This window comes from Sapajus apella, unplaced genomic scaffold (genome assembly GCF_009761245.1).
Source record: "Sapajus apella isolate SASKATOON/1434 unplaced genomic scaffold, GSC_monkey_1.0 scaffold230, whole genome shotgun sequence".
Lineage (NCBI taxonomy): Eukaryota > Metazoa > Chordata > Mammalia > Primates > Cebidae > Sapajus > Sapajus apella.
The window spans coordinates 247,119-268,943 of record NW_022437170.1 but is presented as its reverse complement, the minus strand read 5'-3'; the positions used below and the strand labels follow the sequence as shown (position 1 = coordinate 268,943).

At 50.5% G+C, this 21,825-nt stretch overlaps 1 protein-coding gene across 12 annotated transcripts in view; it reads left to right on the top strand.

Moving 5' to 3' along the window:
• The window catches only part of CHFR (checkpoint with forkhead and ring finger domains), a 45,663-nt gene extending 25,122 nt beyond the window's left edge, over positions 1-20,541 (top strand). For 10 of the 12 annotated variants that reach the window (XM_032271354.1, XM_032271352.1, XM_032271351.1 and 7 more), the window contains 11 exons: positions 1,490-1,649; positions 2,943-3,097; positions 3,227-3,389; positions 6,558-6,700; positions 8,003-8,122; positions 10,727-10,810; positions 11,297-11,367; positions 12,211-12,298; positions 15,161-15,268; positions 16,683-16,755; positions 19,414-20,541. In XM_032271354.1, the coding sequence (XP_032127245.1) occupies positions 1,490-1,649; positions 2,943-3,097; positions 3,227-3,389; positions 6,558-6,700; positions 8,003-8,122; positions 10,727-10,810; positions 11,297-11,367; positions 12,211-12,298; positions 15,161-15,268; positions 16,683-16,755; positions 19,414-19,456 (1,208 nt within the window). In that variant the 3' untranslated portion in view covers positions 19,457-20,541. The remainder of the gene's footprint in view (positions 1-1,489; positions 1,650-2,942; positions 3,098-3,226; positions 3,390-6,557; positions 6,701-8,002; positions 8,123-10,726; positions 10,811-11,296; positions 11,368-12,210; positions 12,299-15,160; positions 15,269-16,682; positions 16,756-19,413) is intronic. The other 2 variants (XM_032271357.1, XM_032271349.1) reach the window with 1 other exon arrangement.
• The last annotated feature ends 1,284 nt before the right edge of the window (positions 20,542-21,825 follow it).

Below are 21,825 nucleotides of genomic sequence, written 5' to 3'. Positions count from 1 at the left end.
CCCCATGTTGCCCAGGATGGTCTCGATCCCTTGACCTTGTTCCCCCCCCCTCGCCCCCCCCCAGTGCTGGGATTACAGGCTTGAGCCCCCGCGCCCGCCCTTTTTTTTTTTTTTTTTTTTTTTTTGGTATTTTTTGTAGAGATAGGATTTCACTATATTGCTCAGGCTGGTCTTGAACTCCTGGCCTCAAGCGATCTGCCCGCTTCAACTTCCGAAAGTGTTGGAATTACAGGCATAAGCCTCTGTGCCTGGCTTCTTCTAAATATTTGCCTTTTTTAATTCTGTGCAGTTTCTTTAAAAATAAAAATTAATGATTACCAACATCTGAGTATTATAGAAAAATAAAAACACATTAGAAGAAAAAAATTTTGACCTGGTGACATCTTCAGTCTCTTAGCACTTTCCTCTGTGTACATGAGTTACAGTTTGTGTTTAAAGAAAATGACATCATACACACTGACAGCTGGCCTTCAACTCTTTTTATTTACTTATTTATTTTTTTTAAAGACGGAGTTTCACCATGTTGGTCAGGCTGGTCTTGAACTCCCGACCTCAGGTGATCCGCCCGCCTTGGCCTCCAAAGTGCTTGGATTACAGGCATGAGCCACTACGCCTGGCTAGCCTTCAACTCTTAACTCACATCCTGAATTTCTTTGTTAATGTTATTAACCATTCCTCTAACACAAAACTTAAACCTACTGGAATAGGAGATTTATTTTGGGCCTTCTTAAAAATACCCTATTTGCCGGGCGCGGTGGCTCAAGCCTGTAATCCCAGCACTTTGGGAGGCCGAGGCGGGTGGATCACGAGGTCAAGAGATCGAGACCATCCTGGTCAACATGGTGAAACCCCGTCTCTACTAAAAATACAAAAAATTAGCTGGGCATGGTGGTGCGTGCCTGTAATCCCAGCTACTCAGGAGGCTGAGGCAGGAGAATTGCCTGAACCCAGGAGGCGGAGGTTGCGGTGAGCCGAGATCGCGCCATTGCACTCCAGCCTGGGTAACAAGAGCGAGACTCCGTCTCAAAAAAAAAAAAATACCCTATTTATTTATTTATTTTTATTATTATTATTTTGGAGACAGAGTCTTACTCTGTTGTCCAGGCTGGAGTGCAATGGCACAATCTCAGCTAACTGCAACCTCCACCTCCCAGCTTCAAGTTATTTCCAGCTAACTTCTGTATTTTTGGTAGAGACAGGATTTTGCCATGTCGGCCAGGCTGGTGTCAAAACTCCTGACCTCAAGTTGATCTGCCGGCCTCAGCCTCCCAAAGTGCTGGGATTACAGGTGTGAGCCATGATGCCTGGTGAAAAATACCCGTTAGAAATACAAACATAAGGCAAGACCTGTGTGTTTTCTGCTTCTGGTTCTGGACAACTGAGGCCTGGAGACTTTCTGTGTCTGCAGGTGAAGGTGTTTGTAAACTGAAAGTACTGCATGTGTTCCCTCCTTGGTTACGACAGTCAGAACCATCCCGTTCTCTTGCAGACGGGGACCTCGACCTGAACCTAGAGGTGTTGTTTGCACAACCGTGTAGAAACACCCAAACTGTCCACGACAATGTCAGAGCTGTGGCTGGGAAGCCAGACAAGATGGAGGAGACGCTGACATGCATCATCTGCCAGGACCTGCTGCATGACTGCGTGAGGTGCGGCTGCGTTCAGCCTTGGCTCGTGGAACACAGGGCGCTGCAGTTTCCTCATCTGGTGTGGGGAGGGGGGTGGGCATCAAAGAAGCCTCTGCGTCCTGTTTGCCATAGAATCTGCTGAGGTTACCATTTTCTTTTTCTTTTTAGACAAGGCCTGGCTCTTGTCACCCAGATAAGAGTGCAGTGGTGCCATCTCAGCTCACTGCAACCTCTCCTTCCCTGGCTCAAGCAGTTCTCTCACCTCAGGCTCCTGAGTAGCTGGGACTACAGGTGCACACCAATGCCTGGCTAATTTTTTTTTTTTTAATGTTGTGATTTTATCATTTTTATTTATTACTATTACTTTTTTTTTTGAGACAGAGTCTGACTCTGTCACGAGGCTGTAGTGCAGTGGTGCAATCTTGTCTCACTGCAACCTGTGCCTCCCAGGTTCAGACGATTCTGCCTCAGCGTCCTGAGCTGCTGGACTACAGGCATGTGCCACCACACCCAGCTAATTTTTTTGTATTTTTTAGTAGAGATAGGGTTTCACCATGTTGGCCAGGCTGGTCTTGAACTCCTGACCTCAGGTGATCCGCCCACCTGAGCCTCTCAGAGTGCTGGGATTACAGGCATGAGCCATTGCACCCAGCCACATGGCTAATTTTGTATTTTTTGTAGAGACAGGGTTTCGCCATGTTGCCCAGGCTCGTCTTGAACTCCTGACCTCAAGTTAATTCTCCTGCCTCAGCCTCTCAAAGTGCTGGGATTGCAGGCATGAGCCACCGTGCATGGCCACCATTTTCATTTTACTTGTGGCCCCAACAAGGAGGAAACCTGGAACTCAGAGCCGGAGGCTATAGACCCAACAAGGTTTCAGGAGTGTGAGTTGTGTGTGACCCAGTGAACGTTGTAGACAGATGAAAGGAACTATGCACATTTTAAATGTTCCCTAGCTAGGAAAGTGTATTTAAGCATGGAATGAATGCAGGAGCAGCTGAGGAAGGGCCTCCTTGCTTTTCCATGGGAACTTAAGTGTGAGAAGCTTCCGACTTCCAGGCTGGAAACACTGGGTGTCTCTGTTGTTTGTGTTCCTGAAGTCATAAGCTACTCACCTCCGTTCCTCCTGAAAACACAGGGCTTGTGGTCTCTGATTTCTTCTCATTAACAAAGACAAAGTTAAAGGGTTTTAGGCTGAATGGTGGCTGGACCCTGCAGGCCCTCGTGCGGTAGGGCCGCTGCAGACCTCGGCCTGAGGGTGATGGTCGAGTGTGTGCGGCTCCGTGTGGACACGGCTCCCTCTCGCGGCTTCAGTTTGCAGCCCTGCATGCACACGTTCTGTGCGGCTTGCTACTCGGGATGGATGGAGCGCTCATCCCTGTGCCCCACCTGCCGCTGTCCCGTGGAGCGGATCTGTAAAAACCACATCCTCAACAACCTCGTGGAAGCATACCTTATCCAGCACCCAGGCAAGTGAGGGTGGTCCACCCAGACCTCTCCTTCTGTGGCACTGGGCACGCAGGCCCCCAGCAGTATGGGCTGTGTCTGCCTGATGTGTCTCACTGCCGGTGAATGGTGCTGTGTCCTTTCAATTCTAGACAAGAGTCGCAGTGAAGAAGATATGCAAAGTATGGATGCCAGGAATAAAATCACTCAAGACATGCTGCAGCCCAAAGTCAGGCGGTCTTTCTCCGATGAAGAAGGGAGTTCAGAGGACCTGTTGGAGCTGTCGGATGTTGACAGTGAGTCCTCAGACATTAGGTAAATCACGCCCCTGGCTTGGAGCAGAGCATGGCAGCTAGAGGAGCATCAGCAGCATGGCTGAGAGCTCGCTACTGGGTGGACAGCATGGGTTCTGAGTTCTAGTTCTGCCCCTTAGCAGCAAAGCCCTGAGAGGTGTGGCAAGGACTGGGTGAATACTTAGGCTGGCAGCTGACAGAGTGTCAACCACAGGTGATTGTGATGGGCATTTGCGCCATTGGGCGATGCCCTTCCCTTTGCTTCCACTCCTTGTCATGGGTCTTGCGTCTCTGGCTGTGACAGAGGAACATCATTCCGTATGTTATTTTTTCCCGCATAAGCAGATGTATTTTTTTTTTTTTTTTTTTTTTTTTGAGATGGAGTCTCACTCTGTTGCACAGGCTGGAGTGCAGTGGCACGATCTCAGCTTACCACACCCTCCGCCTCCCAGGTTGCAGCAGTTCTCCTGCCTCAGCCCTCCTGAGTAGCTGGGACTATAGGCACGCACCACCGTGCCTGGCTACTTTTTAAATTTTTTTTTTTGAGATGGTTTCATTCTTGTTGCCCGGGCTGGAGTTTAGTGGCACGATCTCGGCTCACCATAACCTTTGCCACCTGGGTTTTAAGCGATTCTCCTGACCCAGCTAATTTTTTTCTGCATTTTTAGTAGAGATGGGGGGTTTCACTATTTTGGCCAGGCTGGTCTCAAACTCCTGACCTCATGATCCACCCACCTCAGCCTCCCAGAGTGCTGGGATTAAAGGCATGAGCCACCACACCTGGCGGATCACATGTATTGTTTGCAGTTGATCTAGTGACTATAAAGTCCCTATAAACTGCAGCGTTGATCACTTGTCAGTGTGTTGTGACAGAAGAGGCACTATCACTTGGTCGAGAGAATACAGGCCTCAGAGACTATCTGCTGACCTGTTGAGGTTTCCTAACTCAGAAATGCAAGGCCTGAATTTTGGGTCGAGGCCATGATATTTTAAAAGACAATGAACAAAAAACCCAAAACTTTTATCCTTGTTTCCTTTTGCTAAGTTTAGCAAATGACTGTTAAGCAAAAAGAAGGAAACCAAAACCACTTCATATTAATATTTTGCCACATCTGCCCAGCCGTTCAGTGTGTCACAATTGTTAACAAAATAAAATGCAGTATACTAACAAATCTGTTTTGTTTTGTTTTTGAGACAGTTTCACTCTGTCACCCTGGCTGGAGTGCAATGGTGTGATCACAGCTCACTAACCTCTACCTCCCAGGTTCTGGTGATTCTTTCGCCTCAGCCTCCTGAGTAGCTGGGATTACAGGCATGTGCCACCATGCCCAGCTAATTTTTTGTATTTTTAGTAGAGATGGGGTTTCACCAAGTTGGCCAGGCTGGTCTTCAACTCCTGGCCTCAAGTGACCTGCCTGCCTCGGCCCCTCCAAAGTGATGGGATTACAGGCATGAGCCACTGTACCTGGCCCTGTTTGTGTGTGCGTGTGTGTGTGTGTGTGTGTGTGTGATGGATTTTCACTCTTGTTTTCCAGATTGGAGTGAAATGGCACACTCTTGGCTCACTGCAACCTCTGCTTCCTGGGATCAAGTGATTTCCCTGTCTCAGCCTCCTGAGTAGCTGGGATTACAGGATTACAGGCATGCACCACCACATTTGGCTAATTTTCTTTTTTTTTTTTTTTTTTTTTTTTTTTGAGACAGAGTCTTACCCTGTCACCCAGGCTGGAGTGCAGTGGTGCAACCTTGGCTCACTGCAACCTTCATCTCCGGGGGTTCAAGTGATTCTCCTGCCTCAGCTTCCTGAGTAGCTGGGATTATAGGCATGCACCACCACACCCAGCCAATTTTTGTATTTTTAGTAGAAACGGGGTTTCACCTTGTTGGCCAGGCTGGTCTCAAACTCCTGACCTCAAGTGATCTGCCCGCCATGGCCTCCCAAAGTCCTGGGATTATAGGTATGAGCCACTGCGCCCAGCCACTAATTTTGTATTTGTAGTAGAGATAAGGCTTCACCATGTTGGCCAGGCTGGTCTAGAACTCCAGACCTCAGGTGATCCGCCCGCCTCTGCCTCCCAAAGTACTGGGATTACAAGCATGAGAAACGAATGTTTTCATGAAACATTTCATTTTATGAAACAGTTTTTGACTGCACGTGCAGCTTGGCTGTCTTCCCAGCATTTGAATTTGGAAACAGGCTGCCGTGCATTTCTCACTTCCGTCCTTGTGCACATGTCCAGTGACGTCATGAAGACAAATGTTTAGATGTGAGCAGTCGAGTCACAGGGTGTGCCTGGGAATTCACCTTGATAGACATTTGATAAGTTTGTTCTCCAGACACCGATCAGAAAGGGTGTGTATAATGCACTCTACAAGGTCTGCACCGTGACGGACTCTTTTTGCCTGTTTAGTAGGATAAATAGGTAGTCTCTTTTTTTTTTTTTTAGACAGAGTCTTGCTCTGTTGCCAGTAGCCAGGCTGGAGTGCAGTGGCGCGATCTCAGCTCACTGCAACCTCTGCCTCCTGGATTCAAGTAATTCTCCTGCCTTGGCCTCCTGAGTAGCTGGGACTACAGGTGCGCACCACCATGCCCAGCTAATCTTTGTATTTTTTAGTAGAGACGGGGTTTCACCATGTTGGCCAGATGATCTCAATCTCTTGACCTCATGATCCACCCACCTTGGCCCCCCAAAGTGCTGGGATTACAGGAAAGTTCTTTTTTTGTAGTTTACATTTTTCTCTAGTTTTTGGAAGTACAAGGGAAGTGTAGAAAGATAAATGATTTGGGACTGTGTAGGCGCCTGGTGTGGGACCCCCTGGACCTTGTGCACTGCGCTCTTGTCACGGGAGAGTAGGCGGTGTCCTGAGGAGCATGGGGTGCGCTCGCATGTGCTGGCCTGAGCGTCTCCTGGGAGCACACGTCAGTGGGGACTGAGTGGCCCCAGGGATGGCACTCCAAAGTGTGGGGGCTAAGCTGGGGACGCAGAGCATCGCATCCTTGCCCTTCAACTCCTGGTCCCATCCTCCAACAGTGGGGTGCTGGGCAGGAAGGAGGCCCAGCCCTTCCCGTCACACCAAGCAGCTGAGCAAGGGTGGAGCTGAGGTGTGACGGCTGCAGACCCGTGCTGCGCCGGCCCTGCCTGAGAGAGGCTGGGGGCCTGCACGCAGCTCAGCCTGTGCTTCCTTGCAGCCAGCCGTACGTCGTGTGCCGGCAGTGTCCTGAGTACAGAAGGCAGGCGGCGCAGCCTCCCCGCTGCCCAGCACCCGAGGGCGAGCCAGGGGCTCCGCAGGCCCTGGGGGACACACCCTCCACATCCGCCAGCCTCACGACAGGTGAGCCTCGCTCTGCCTGCCTCCTCTCTGCACCCCTCTCCCACTTTGGGCCCTGGCTTCAGAGGTCTCCCTGCGCTAATTTGTTGCTTTTCATGACTGATTTTGGGCTGGGAAATCAGATGAGTAACTGTTTATTCATGGCCCCTCCTGAGCACTGCTGGGAATTAATAACCCTGACCTTAATACTTGGTCTCTCCGCACCTGCTGCCTAGAGCAGCTGATGTCCCCCAGTGGGTTTGCCAGACCCACAGTGATGATTGTATATCTGTCCCTCAAGTAAGAGTTGGGCTTCTCCCCAAAAGCTGTGGTGATGTCGCCAGAAGTTGCCCTGCATCTCCAGAGTTGCCTTGATGCTAAACGCTTTTCTGTCAGGTGCCTATTTCCAACAAGGGGCCACAGGTGCTGTCAGGGAAGGCAGAGGAGAGCTGGGCATGGGGTGTGGAGGCCGCACTTTTCCGCCCTGCTCACTCTAGTACACACAGAAGGTGAAGATGGCCCTCAAGGGTCCTGGCTTCCTGGCCACGGGTGGGGCTGAGCACATCAGGAGGCCACTGGCCTGGGACTGATGCAGAGCCACATCCTTGTGCTGTCGTTCTCAGTGGCTTCTTGTAGAACCTGTGGAAGGAGTGGACAAAGCAGTGCTTGGCCTTGGTGTGGATGCCCATCTGCCAGCCTGGGTTTGCCTCTGCCACTCAGTAGCTCTGTCTGGGTCACTGGACAAGCTCCTTTGTTTGCGTGGCAGGACCAGCGCCTCTTTCTGGTGTCCTGGGTTCCTCAGTGAACCTGGGCCGTGAAATTGCTGTCCTGATGGCTGCTGTGGTGACCTCCCTGTGGTCTTTCCTGTGTGGATGGTGAGGGTACAGGGAGCTTGGCGGGGCGGGCTCAGGCTTCCTGCTGCCACATCGATTGGTCTTGTGCACCTTGCCTGTCCTTGTTTATTTGAAGGAGATAGCTGTTCTCTCACCTGAGCAGAGATTGAGTACACAGCTTGTCATATGCTCCATGGGCCTGTCCTCTCTTTATAGGAAACAATAGAAAACTTTCAATAGATCTTTGAATTCTTCCTCCAGTCGTGAAACCGAAGATCATTTTTGGTTATTGTTAATCCGTTTGAACGCCCCAGTCTGGGTGGCAGAAAGTCCCCTAGTGGTTTCGGAGAGCAGGTCTGCGTCTTCCCTGGCTGTCTCGGGTCCACCTCTCCTCGTGTGTGCTTCCTGGTGGCCTCTTTAGATGTACGTCTCTAACCTGCTGTTTTTCTGCCCTGGGTCCCACGTGCTCCGGCTGAACGTGTGTGTGCTTCAGCAGTTCAGGATTACGTGTGCCCTCTGCAAGGAAGCCACGCCTTGTGCACCTGCTGCTTCCAGCCCATGCCTGACCGGAGAGCAGAGCGCGCGCAGGACCCGAGTGTCGCCCCTCAGCAGTGTGAGTGCCCGCACCACCGCGCGTAGACACTCTCATCTGGCCCTTGGGGCTCAGGTTTTAAAGTGGTGTTGGCTGTAAGGTAACCTGTGAAGTAAGGATGCAGTTTCTCCTTTTCCATCTGTATGATCAGTCATCCCACGTCACCATATTGAATAATCCATCTTTTCCCACCTGCTGATAACACTGCGCCTTCACAGGCTGCATCTGCATCCAGCGGGGGCTCGGCCTGGGTCTGTGTCCATGCCCCGGTGTCACTTTAAAACCTCCTAGATGAATGTTGATGCTTTAATATATAATTCTGGCCAGGCACAGTGGCTTACACCTGTAATCCCGCCTACTTTGGGAGGCCAAGGTAGGCAGATCTTCTGTGTCCAGGAGTTTCAGACCAGCCTGGGCAACCTGGTGAAACCCCATCTCTACAAAAAAACACAAAAATTGGCCAGATGTGGTGTGCACCTGTAATCCCAACTACTCAGGAGACTGTCGCCAGAGTATGGCTTGGGTCTGGGAGAAGGAGGTTGCAGTGAGCCAAGATCCTGCCATTGCACTCCAGCCTGGGTGACAGATGGAGACCCTATTTCCAAAAAAAATTTAAAAAGTGTGTGTGTGTGTGTGTGTGTGTGTGTGTGTGTATGCTCTTATGTTAAAAACAGCTTTCCTTCATTTAATGGCTGTTTTAATTTATTCCTGCAGAAATGTCTGTTTATGTCCTTTGCCTTTTTTTCTATGACTTCGTAATTTGTCAGAGCTCCCTCTATGTGACAGTATTAAGTGAAGACAGCCCTCGCCCTGTTGAGCAGCACACGGGGCCACAGCACTGGTTCTCTCTGGAATGGCTTAAAAGTGTTCCAGGCAAACCAAAGTAAACCAAATGGGTTACTTCTGGGGGCTGTGTCTTGATGGACGTGCAGGGGTGGGGCCTGGCCCGCAGTCTCGGGATGTGGATGCTGCATCGCATTGGGACGTGCTGCCGTGGGGCATGGCCGCCGACCCATGCAGTCACTGCCCACTGCTGATGCGGCACATGGGAGGGGAGGCGGGAAGCCTCAGAGGACACCTCGCCCTGTGCCTGACACACAGGTGGTCAGCAGATGGCATCAGGCCGGCTTTTCCTCGGTAGCCCTCACTCTTGACTCTAACTTCATAGAGAGCGCTTCATATACAGAGACTTGTGAAGTGAGTGTAGACGTTAAAAGACTTAAGTACTCAACCCTGTGAGAATTTTAGCTAGAGTTTACTTAATATTGTATTTTAGGAATTTCCATTCTGTAGAATATCGAACAATTAAAAATAATGTCCTTTGGGAGGCCAAGGCGGGTGGATCATGAGGTCAGGAGATGGAGACCATCCTGGCTAACACAGTGAAACCCCTTCTCTACTAAAGATACAAAGCATTAGCCGGGCGTGATGGCACGCGCCTGTAGTCCCAGCTACTGGGAAGGCTGAGGCAGGAGAATTGCTTGAATCTGGAAGGCAGAGGTTGCAGTCAGCCGAAATCGCACCACTGTACTCCAGCCGGGGCCTCAGACCGAGACTCTGTCTCAAAAAAAAAAAAAAAGTCTATAAACCGAGCTGGCAACATAGAAAAATACTCCAGTAGAAAACAGCCATTTAGCCTGGGCAGAGTGGCTCACGCCTGTCATTCCAGCACTTTGAGAGGCCAAGGCGGGCAGATCTCCTGAGGTCAAGAGTTTGAGACTAGCCCAGCCAACATGGTGAGACCCCATCCCTACTAAAAATGCAAAATTTAGCCGGTCGTGGTGGTGGGTGCCTATAATCCAAGCTTCTTGGGAGGCTGAGGCAGGAGAATCACTTGAACCTGGGAGGTAGAGGTTGCAGTGAGCCAAGATCATGCCACTGCACTTGGACAGAGCAAGACTTTGTCTCAAAAAAAAAAAAAAAGTCACGTAAAGATATACATACGCAGTTGGTGGCAAGCATGTTGCATGTTCAGAGCTAGAAGGAAACCCATTAAAACCATGGTAGGGTGGTGGAGCAGGTGAGAGGTTTTCTTTTGTGCTTCTCACTACTTTCCTGGGATGAGCATGTGTTTTCATTGTAAGAAACAATATGGGTCTGGGGCTGGGTGGGGTGTCTCATGCCCATAATCCCAGCACTTTGAGAGGCTGAGGCGGGAGGATCACTTGAGGCCAGGAGTTTGAGATCATCCTGAGCAACATAGTGAGACCCTATCTCTACAAACATAAAAAACATTAGCTGGGCATGGTGGTGTGTACCTGTAGTCCTAGCTACTCGAGAGGCTGAGGTGGGTGGATCGCTTGAGCTCAGGAGGTCAAGGCTGTAGTGAGCTGTGATTGTGCCCCTGTGGTCCAGCCTGGGCAACAGAGTGAGACTCCATCTCTAAAAAATAAAAAAGAAAATACGAGCCTGGCCTTTTTTCAGGGTCATAACTCTCTGTCCTCATAGTTCAGTCACAACCTGGGTGATGTTAGCTGGGATGTGGCCCCTGTCCCTGAGTTCCATGGAGACTCCTCCTGAACAATGATTCCGAAGGGAATTGAGCTCCTGAGCCTGGCATTGGCGAATTGTGTTGGAGATGGGCTGCAGAGCTGGGCGCGCCTGACTGGTGTCCTCTCTCCACAGGTGCGGTCTGCCTGCAGCCTTTCTGTCACCTGTACTGGGGCTGCACCCGGACCGGCTGCTTCGGCTGCCTGGCCCCGTTCTGCGGTAATACTGGCTCTTCAGGCCCGAGTTGCCTTGACCTTTGCATGTTCTCTTGGTGAACCACTTGAGGGCAGGCAATGGTGGTGTCCATAGCCTGATGTGTAGAGTGGGGAGGCCACTGTTGGTCACCAAATGTTGACCCTTTTCTGCTGAACTGCAGAGGTGTATCAAACTCATGTTAGCTCAAAATCAAGCAATAACAGAAGGATTAGGGGAAATTCTCCTGGATGGAATCCTTGCTGCAGGGTTTTGATGTCAGGGTACCAGACCAGGTGCTGGGGAGACTTGGAGAGCTGGTCTTTTTAAGGAGGGAGTGGAATGGAAAGCATTTCTACTTGTCCTCTGTTTAAAATTGAGTTTTATCATTGAACTTCTTATTCCTTCTAGAATCTGTAATGAAAAGAAATGTGTTTATCCTCAGTGTCGGGCAGACAGTGCTTTCCTGCGACGTCTTTATAAACAGATAACCTTGCCCCTTCATCTCGGCAGAGCTCAACCTGGGTGACAAGTGTCTGGACGGGGTGCTGAACAACAACAGCTACGAGTCAGACATCTTGAAGGTACCGACTTGCCACCGGCTGGGGAGCCGGGAGCAGCCTTTTCTCACTAGTGCAGCCGGCTAGTTCTCTGCATTCCGTGGTGTTTATCTGTTTTTCCCGTATTCCAAAACTGGGTCTTTCCTTTTTGTGCCTCCTGCCATGAATCCATAGGAGCTGCTTCCCACAGCTCTCGGAGAGGCTTTCGTGAAAGTGCCCTTTGGCAGAACCAGGGCCTTTTCTTTGGTCCCTTCCTTGTCTGGCCATTTGCCTCCCCGCATCTAGGAAGCAATCTCGGCTTCTAGGATTTATATGTTGGACGTGCGCGTCTGCCCTCTTGCCAAGCACCTTGCCGACTGACAGCACACACAATGGTGGGGCCTGACGCTGGCCACAGACACAGCTGGCAGGCCTGCCCACCCAGCCCTACACTCTGCTTTGATGCCCACAAAAGGAGCTACACAGCTCCGTGTTTTTGAAGGGCACACAGATCAGATGCCAAGTACTCAGCTTTTCTTGTCAAACAGACTGGGCCTGTCGTGGGGCTGTGGGCCCCGTGGCCAGGCTTTAGTGTCTCAGTCACACCCTGGGCTGTGAAGGTCTCGGCAGAACTTTTGAGAGAATCTGGGAACTCCTATACTCGGGGTTCAAAGCTAGCCTTCCTTCTGGGACTTGGAGAAGGCTCTTGGACAACACTCCTCGTGCCGTGGGGTGTGAATGTGTGGCCGTCTGAAAATGCCACTCGTGGGGGCTGGGCTATGGCTCTCCACACCTTCGGGGCCTTTTCGGAAGTGTTTTCTCTCTCGTCATGTCAGTGTTTCTCCCCCAAACGAATGTTTCTTACTCCCTTTTTTCTTCGCGTCACAGAATTACCTGGCAACCAGGGGTTTGACATGGAAAAACATGTTGACTGAGAGCCTTGTGGCTCTCCAGCGCGGAGTGTTTCTGCTGTCTGGTGAGTTCTCTTGCCTCCTGCTCTAAGGCGCATGTGAGTTTCCAGGGCTGCCCCTGCCCTGGAAGGCAGGAGACCCTGGCAAGCCTGAGCAGTGCTCCCCATCCTCTCTCCCAGTCACAACTCGACCTTCACCCACCCTGGAAGAAACAGGAGAAAGATCCTGATTTTGTTTTTTGGTTTTTGGTTTTTTTTGAGATGGAGTTTCATTCTTGTTGCCCAGGCTAGAGTGCAATGGCATGATCTCAGCTCACTGCAACCTCCGCCTCCTGGGTTCAAGAGATTCTCCTGCCTGTGCCTCGGAGTAGCTGGGATTAGAGGCATGTGCCACCATGCCTGGCTAATTTTTTGTATTTATTTATTTTTATTTATTTGTTTGTTTAATTTTTTGAGACAGTTTTGCTCTTGTTGCCCAGGCTGGAGTGCAATGGCGCAATCTTGGCTCACTGCAACCTCCACCTCCCGGGTTCAAGTGATTCTTCTGCCTCAGCCTCCCGAGTGGCTGGGATTACAGGCATCGCCACCGTGCCTGGCTAATTTGCATTCTTAGTAGAGACAGGATTTCTCCATGTTGGTCAGGCTGGTCTCAAACTGGCCTCAGGTGATCCACCTGCCTTAGCCCCCAAAGTGCTGGGATTATAGGCGTGCGCCACTACGCCCAGCCTAATTTTTTGTATTTTTTATAGAGATGGGATTTCACCATGTTGGCCAGGCTGGTCTTGGAACTGCCAGCCTCAAGTGATCCACCCACCTCAGCCTCCCAAAGTGCCGGGATTACAGGTGTGAGCCACTGTGCCTGGCTTTCGGGTTGTTTTTTTGAAAGTTGAGCATGAGCTGGCGTGAGGCACTCCAGCAGCCTTTCTCCTTGTAGGGGAGAGTGGGGCAGCTTGGAGGGTCTCTGCCGTTTGTCTCCCCAGGGGTCCTGGGGTCAGTTGTCCTGGGACCTTGAGGGACTTGGTTTGTCTCTTGCTTGGTGTGTCAGTCACTTGGTGAGGTCACTCCTCTCTGGGGGGCACAGGGTGCCTTGTGGAGTACGATAATTTGTCACTAGGGAAGGCTGTAGAAATATGTATATGAGACAAGTTCTTGCTCTGTCACCCAGGTGGAGTGCAGGGGCATGATCACAACTCACTGCAGCCTCGACCTCCTGGGCTCAAGCAATCGTCTCACCTCAGCCTCCCGAGAAGCTGGGACTACAAGCGTGTGCCACTATGCCTGGCTAATCTTAGTATTTTTTGTAGAGACGGGGTCCCCCTATGTTACCCAAGCTGGTCTTGAACTCCTGGGCTCAAGCATTGCACCTGCCTCAGCCTCCCAGAGTGCTGAGATTATAGGCGTGAGCCTCCAAGACTGGCCAAGAAATATTAACAAGTGATTTTCTTTCCTAAGCTATAAATTATGAAAGAAAGACTTGAGAGTTTTGCTTAAACTCCTTTTAAGCTGTTTTCTGGACATGTTCTTATCTGAACATCTTGGAGTTCAAATGGCTTCTTATTTTTGTAAGAATGACGTGGCTCACAAAGAAAATGTGGCCGGGTGCGGTGGCTCACGCCTGTAATCTCAGCGCTTTGGGAGGCCAACGTGGGTGGATTACTAGAGCCCTGGAGTTTGAGACCAGCCTGGGCAACATGGTAAAACCCGTCTCTACTAAAAACAAGCAATTCTTCTTCCTCAGCCTCCCAGGTAGCTGGGATTACAGGTGTCCGCCACAACACCTGGCTAATTTTTTGTATTTTTAGTAGAGACAGGGTTTCACCATGTTGGCCAGGCTGGTCTCAAACACCTGACCTCATGATTTGCTCTTGGCCTTCCGAAGTGCTGGGATTATAGGTGTGAGCCATTGCACCCGACTGGTATCTTTGTTAATTAAGGGTATAGCACGTTTTCATTTCTGTTGCAAATATGTTTCTACTATAGTAGTAGTTCACTTTTGTTGTGTTTATTTTCATTTTGATGTTTAAATTGTGGGTAGTCAAGTGTACAGATCCTTTCGAAACTATGTGCAATTTGATTTTCAAGACATACTTAGAAATAGCTAATTTTCTCATTTTCTTCCTAGTAATTTTTGGGGAGTTTTAATATTTAATTTATATCCATATGGGGCTGGGCGTGGTGGCTAATGCCTGTAATCCCAGCATTTTGGAAGGCCAAGGCATGCCTCACCATCTCTACTACAAAATATAAAAATTAGCTGGGCGTGGTGGCTAATGCCAGTAGTCCCAGCTACTCGGGAGGCCTCCTTGATCCCAGGAGGCAGAGGTTGCAGTGAGCCAAGATCGCGCCACTGCACTCCAGCCTGGGTGACAGAGCGAGACTTGGTCCCAAAATAAATAAATAAATAAATGTTATATCCATGCGGGATTGTTTTGCTCTAAGAAAATAAATTGGCGGCCGGGCGCGGTGGCTCAAGCCTGTAATCCCAGCACTTTGGGAGGCCGAGGCGGGTGGATCACGAGGTCAAGAGATCGAGACCATCCTGGTCAACATGGTGAAACCCCATCTCTACTAAAAATACAAAAAATTAGCTGGGCATGGTGGCGCATGCCTGTAATCCCAGCTACTCAGGAGGCTGAGGCAGGAGAATTGCCTGAACCCAGGAGGCGGAGGTTGCGGTGAGCCGAGATCGGGCCACTGCACTCCAGCCTGGGTTCATGAGTGAAACTCCATCTCAAAAAAAAAAAGAAAAGAAATTGGTATTGAGGTTGGCTTTATTCTCGTTTTCCAGACGTTTAGCCTGTTTTCTCTGCCCCATTTACAATTAGTTCGTTAGTTTCCCACTGGTGTGAAGTCCATGTGTGTTCCGCTGTTGGAAAGAGGCTGTTGCTGGGTAGCTGGCTCTGTCTGCATGAGGCTGTTTCCTTCCAGATTACAGAGTCACTGGGAACACCGTGCTGTGTTACTGCTGTGGCCTGCGCAGCTTCCGCGAGCTGACCTATCAGTATCGGCAGAACATTCCTGCTTCGGAATTGCCAGGTGAGGACCCCCTACAGCTCTGGTTCTGTCTGGATTGGCTTCTTTACTAGCTTTTTAAATTAATTTTTTGAAACACAGTTTCACTCTTGTTGCCAAGGCTGGAGTTTAATGGCGCAGTCTTGACGCACTGCACCCTCCGCCTCGTGGGTTCCAACAATTTTCCTGCCTCGGCCCCCCAAGTAGCTGGGATTACAGGCACCCGGTACCATGCCCGGCTAATTTTTTGTGTCTTTAGTAGAGATGGGGTTTCACCACGTTGGCCACGCTGGTCTCTAACGCCTGACCTTAGGAGATCCACCTGCCTTGGCCTCCCAAAGTGCTGGGATTACAGGCGTGAGCCCCCGTGCCCTGCCTGCACTCTCTTCTTAACAGACACCCAGTTTGCCCTATGCTCTGTGTTCTCAGCAGAAGTCGGCCTCAGTCCAGAGCCCACAGGACAGGCAGACCATGGAGGGCCTTGGTTGTCTTAAGCCATAGGTCTGTTTGCGATTACTCATGAGTGTAACGTGGGTTTCTAAAACAGAGATATGTAAAGACATCCAGTAGACAGCTGGGGGTAGTTTCATTTCCTCAATTAGGCTTTAATTTTTAAATTTTTAGTTATTTACTTATTTTTGAGACAGAGTTTCTTGCTCTTATTCCCTAGCCTGGAATGCAGTGGCACGACCTTGGCTCACTGTAACTTCTCTCTCTCAGGTTCAAGCGAATCTCCTGCCTCAGTTTCCTGAGTAGCTGGGATTACAGACGCCCACCACCACACCTGGCTAATTTTTTTTTTTTTTTTTAACCTGTTGAGACGGAGTTTCGCTCTTGTTACCCAGGCTGGAGTGCAATGGCACGATCTCGGCTCACCGCAACCTCCGTCTCCTGGGTTCAAGCAATTCTCCTGCCTCAGCCTCCCGAGTAGCTGGGACTACAGGCGTGTGCCGCCATGCCCAGCTAATTTTTTTTTTTGTATTTTTAGTAGAGACGGGGTTTCACCATGTTGACCAGGATGGTCTCGATCTCTTGACCTCGTGATCCACCCGCCTCGGCCTCCCAAAGTGCTGGGATTACAAGCGTGAGCCACCGCGCCCGGCCTAATTTTTTGTATTTTTAGTAGAGATGGGGTTTCACCATGTTGGCCAGGCTAGTCTTGAACTCCTGACCTCAAGTGATCTGCTCACCTTGGCCTCCCAAAGTGCTGGCATTACAGGGGTGAGTGAGCCACCTTGCCTGACCCTCAGTTGGGTTTTTAGTTAAACGTGTGTTTCCTTTCCTGAAGTCTTAGAACGGTCCAAGGAAACTAGTTACAGAGAGACCAGAGGCTGCACGTTACAGCCGCAGCGTCTCTTTTTGGATCTCTGCTGAAATTCCGTTAGCTGAGTGGGTGTGTGCGATACATCTAATAGATGTGTAACCTTTCTTTTTCCAGCCGCTGTAACATCCCGTCCTGACTGCTACTGGGGCCGTAACTGCCGCACTCAGGTGAAGGCTCACCACGCCATGTGAGTGCAGCTGGGGGCGTAGGCATCAGCTGCAGGGCAGTGAATGAGTTAACCGTCTGCTTATAAACATGCTGATGTGGTCATTATGCTTCTGTCAAGTTGTGCCTTTTTGGTTTTTTTTGAGACAGAGCCTTGCTCTGTCACCCAGGCTGGAGTGCAGTGGCATGCTCTCTGCTCACTGCAACCTCTGCCTCCTGGGTTCAAGTGATTCTCCTGCTTCAGCCTCCTGAGTAGCTGGGACTACAGGTGTGCACCACCACACCCAGCTAATTTTTGTATTCACCATGTTGGTCAGGATGGTCTCTATCTCTTGACCTTGTGAACTGCCAGCCTCTGCCTCCCAAGGTGCTGGGATTACAGGCGTGAGCCACCGCACCCGGCCAAGTTGCGTCTTTTATGAACTGGCATCTTCATTTAGAAATCTTGCTCATCGGCCGGGCGCGGTGGCTCAAGCCTGTAATCCCAGCACTTTGGGAGGCAGAGGCGGGTGGATCACGAGGTCAAGAGATCGAGACCATCCTGGTCAACACGGTGAAACCCCGTCTCTACTAAAAATACAAAAAATCAGCTGGGCATGGTGGCGCGTGCCTGTAATCCCAGCTACTCAGGAGGCTGAGGCAGGAGAATTGCCTGAACCCAGGAGGCGGAGGTTGCGGTGAGCCGAGATCGCGCCATTGCACTCCAGCCTGGGTAACAAGAGCGAAACTCCGTCTCAAAAAAAAAAAAAAAAAGAAATCTTGCTCATCCTTCATCCCTTCATTTCATGCGGTTTTGCCCCCATCTTTCACCTCTGTGTCTTCCTGGCTGGAGTTGCTTGATGTGTTGCCTGAGGCATCTGGGGCACACCCATTGTTTGAGGCTTCACAGTGTCTAAATCAGAGGCTGCAGTCACTGAGAACTTCATCCCAAGCCTCAGGCCCGCCTCATGTAGCACTGCACAGCTGGGTTTCCGTCCCTGCCATGAGCAGGCATTTGTGATCGCTGTCACCTTGTCACTCTCACGTGGTGCCTTTCCATGGTCTCTAAAGGAGGCTCACAGCGCCATCTGCATTGCCCTGGGAGGTGTAGGTCAGGAGGCGTCTCTCAGGTTAGGTGATCCTGTAAACCACTCCTGTGGCCAAGGAGTTCAGATTAAACTGATGGAGATGGGACCCTCAGGACAAGGGTGTTGTGAGGACTCAGATAAAGGCGCCTCCCTCTCAGGGATTTTGTGGAATAAAAATGTTGCTTTCTGTCTGAGCACAAACAGCACATGAAAGTGACCATGTTGTTACAAAAAATGATTTCACTGTTGACTGGCAGACACTTTCCGAAAGAAGTGTGCATCAGGATAGCAGAGCCGCGCTGGTCCTCCTTGCCCACGGGTGTGGAGAGGGAAGGTGGCCACAGGCCATCCAGCTTGGTGCGTCTGCCTCAGCCCTATTAGCGGATGCCACGGGGATGCCCGAGAAGTACAGCTTTTATTCTCTTCGCTAAGAAAGCTACCTAAGATCCTAAGATATTCACACTTTTTTTTTTTTTTTGGGAGACGGAGTTTCGCTCTTGTTACCCAGGCTGGAGTGCAATGGCGCCATCTCGGCTCACCGCAACCTCCGCCTCCTGGGTTCAAGCAATTCTCCTGCCTCAGCCTCCTGAGTAGCTGGGACTACAGGCACATGGCACCATGCCCAGCTAATTTTTTGTATTTTTAGTAGAGACGGGGTTTCACCATGTTGACCAGTATGGTCTCGATCTCTTGACCTCGTGATCCACCTGCCTCGGCCTCCCAAAGTGCTGGGATTACAGGCGTAAGCCACCGCACCCAGCCTCACACTTTTTTTTTTTTTTTAAGAGATGGGGTCTTGCCATGCTGCCCAGGCTGGAGTGCAGTGGCTATTCACAGGTGTGATCCCACTACCGATCAGCATGGGAGTTTTGACCTGCTCTGTTTCTGACCTGGGCCGGTTCACCCTTCGATTGGCAACCTGGTGATTCCCCGCTCCTGGGAGGTCACCATATTGATGCTGAACTTATTGCGGACACCTGATTGGCATAGCACACTACAGCCCAGAACTCCTGGGCTCAAGCGATCCTCCTACCTCAGCCTCCGGGGTAGCTGGGACTGCAGGCACGCCCCACTGTGCCTGGCGTACTTTTTTTTTTTTTTTTTTTTTGAGATGGAGTCTCTTTCTGTCTCCCTGGCTGGAGTGCAGTAGCATGATCTCGGCTCACTGCAACTGCTGCCTCCCGGGTTCAAGCGATTACCCTACCTCAGCCTCCCGAGTAGCTGGGATTACAGGCAGTTGCCACCAAGCCTGGCTAAGTTTTGTATTTTTAGTAGAGAGACGGTTTCACCATGTTGGCCAGGCTGGTCTCCATCTGATCTCAAGTGATCTGCCTGCCTCGGCCTCCCAAAGTGCTGGATTACAGGCATGAGCCACTGCACCCAACCAGATATATTCACTTCTGTTTCAAAATTTTAAAAAGAAAAATAAGTTTGCCTTTGGGGGTTAGTTTCTTTGATACTATAAAAAACCCACACGCTCTTTCTCAGGATCTCTTCCAGTGTATGGTTTCAGCATGGGTTTATTTGAATGCCTCTCTCATGTTCTCTTGTGTAATTTATTAGAATGCGTCTCTGGTGCTCTCTTGTGTAATTTGGCCATTTTCTCCCTGCAGGAAATTCAATCATATCTGTGAACAGACAAGGTTCAAAAACTAAGCATCCAGAGGCCCCGAGCAGCTTTCAGCACTGGAGGTGAAGAGAGCGCGTTTTCAAAATACAGAGACAAACATGTCAGGGCATTTGCACGGCCCCCTGAGGGGCGCAGGGTCTCCAGCAGGTGCTCTGGGGTGACTCTTTCTTCTGTGGAGCTTCACCCTCTGAGTGAGACCCTCCCTCACAGCCCTGGGGGCCACAACCCGCCCTCCTAGTGAGCACAGGGCAGGGCTCGCCCTTGGATGAACAGCAGAGACTAAGCCCTTCCTGCCACACACTGCCGTCCCGCCGAGAGGGGCAGTGCAGGTTTGCTCTTCTGTACCTTTTCTGTCATTACAGTTAAAGCAGAAATCTGTTTTCAGGAAAAGTTTCAAGGGAGAAAGGGGAACCATTATCAAAACCATTGGTTCAGGGGAAGGGAGCGTAAGTTTACAGCCTACAGGATGTACAGAATATTCTGCTGCTGGGAAAACCACAGCATTTTATATATTTTTTATTTGAATAGGTTTGGTGCTTATCTTCTAATAAGATTTAATTGTCACAAACTGTAGCACAAATAATATAATTTATAATTTACAAATTGACTAAAATTGGGTATAGTATGGTATTTGAAAGAATAAGCATATGCTTCTGTTTATTAAAAAAAAAAAAAACCTTCAAATGTCCGAAACTGTTAACCCTCGATGTGGCCGTCAGGTTACCGGCTCCTTGCTAATGTGTGAGCAACCGTGGTCCCAAGCCGGGGCTGGGCACAGGTCCCAGGACACGCCGCTCCCTCATGCTGCCCGGGCCCTTCCTCTGAGACCCTGCAGAGCCTGAGGGCACCTTGGCTTCCTTCTGTGCTAGGTTTCCCGTGTCATCTGGAATCATACTTGAAATTTTGATTTCTGGGGGAAAAAAAAAGATTTTTATCTTTTGTTGAAATCACCTGTTGCCCTTGTTTGCAAACTGATAACTTTTTTGCTTCTTCTCAGGAATACAATTTTCAACTGTCTTGCTCTTGATAGAAACTGAGAAGCAGCACTCTGTATTTGTGGAGGAAAGTCCTCTCTTTTGCATTGTAATAAATGAGCCGTGTTTGCTCCTCCCCCTCGTGTTGGGCTCGTGTGTGGGGCTGCCTCACTTCCCATGTCAGGGAGCCAGGCCTCATGCAGCGGGAGCTCCAAGAGCCTTATGCTAGTGATGGCTACTCTGTCGCCTGCAGTCCCTCAGTGACTCCATAGAGTCATGCCTGACCTGAGGTTGGGGCCTGAAGTCTCAGCATCTGGTGAAACCTGCTCAGTGTCTCTTCATTCCGCCAATGCTGGGAAGCCACAGCCTGTTCATTCAACGTGGAGGCCTTGTCTTTGGCAGAGCACCAGATGAAGCTGCCATACAGAGACCCTGAGTTTGTGCAGGGGCAAGGCAGAGAGGGAGGTCTCAAGTTTATGCAGGGGTGAGGCTGAGAGGGGAGGTCCCAAGTTTGTGCAGGGGTGAGGCCAAGAGGGGCGGTCCCGAGTTTGCAGGGCCAAGGCCGAGAGAGGACCTCGGTCCCGAGTTTATGCAGGGGCAAGGCTAAGAGGAGAGCTCCCAAGTTTGTGGAGGTGTGAGGCCAAGAGGGGAGGTCCCATATTGGTACAGGGGTGAGGCTGAGAGGGTAGGTCCTGAGTTTTTGCAGGGGTGAGTCTGAGAAGGAAGGCCAGCATTCGCCCGTAAAGAGAGCTGGAGCTGCCCCGTGTATGTGTCTTAGAGAGATCAGTTGATCATTCACTCTCCCCGCTCCCATCTCCAAGATGTAGAAAGAACATAGAGGATGCAGAGCTTTTCTCAGGGCCAGCTGCACCTGTCTAGGGAGGCCAGGGCAGCTCACAGAGCCCTGGGGCTCCAGGTGTCCTGGGGACTCACTCTACTTCCTCAGTCCTTCAGAGAAATCCAACGCCTGCCTCACCGAGAAGGGCATCTCTGCGTGGAGCAATTGGAACAGAGCTTGGGTTTGGCTCTGATGTGAGGGAGGAGGCCTTGGGATCAGGGCAGTTACTCCCCAGGCGTGGTAAGGAGCTGTGTTTTATGGAACCAGGGATCAGGGCAGTCATTCCCCAGGCGTGGTAAGGAGCTGTGTTTTATGGAACCAGAGATCAGGGCAGTCATTCCCCAGGCGTGGTAAGGAGCTGTGTTTTATGGAACCAGGGACCTGGGCAGTTACTCCCTAGGCGTGGTAAGGATCCATGTGTTATGGAAGCAGTGGCTGTGAACTCATGCCATGTTTTCATGAGCTTCTGTACTTTCTCTTCTGCAATACCCAGCCATCCCACCCAGAAGGACCCACACCCTGTGGCTATTTTGGAGCCCTGCTCTCCCCGTGGAGTGGCTGTCTGCGTCATCTGCAGGCTTCC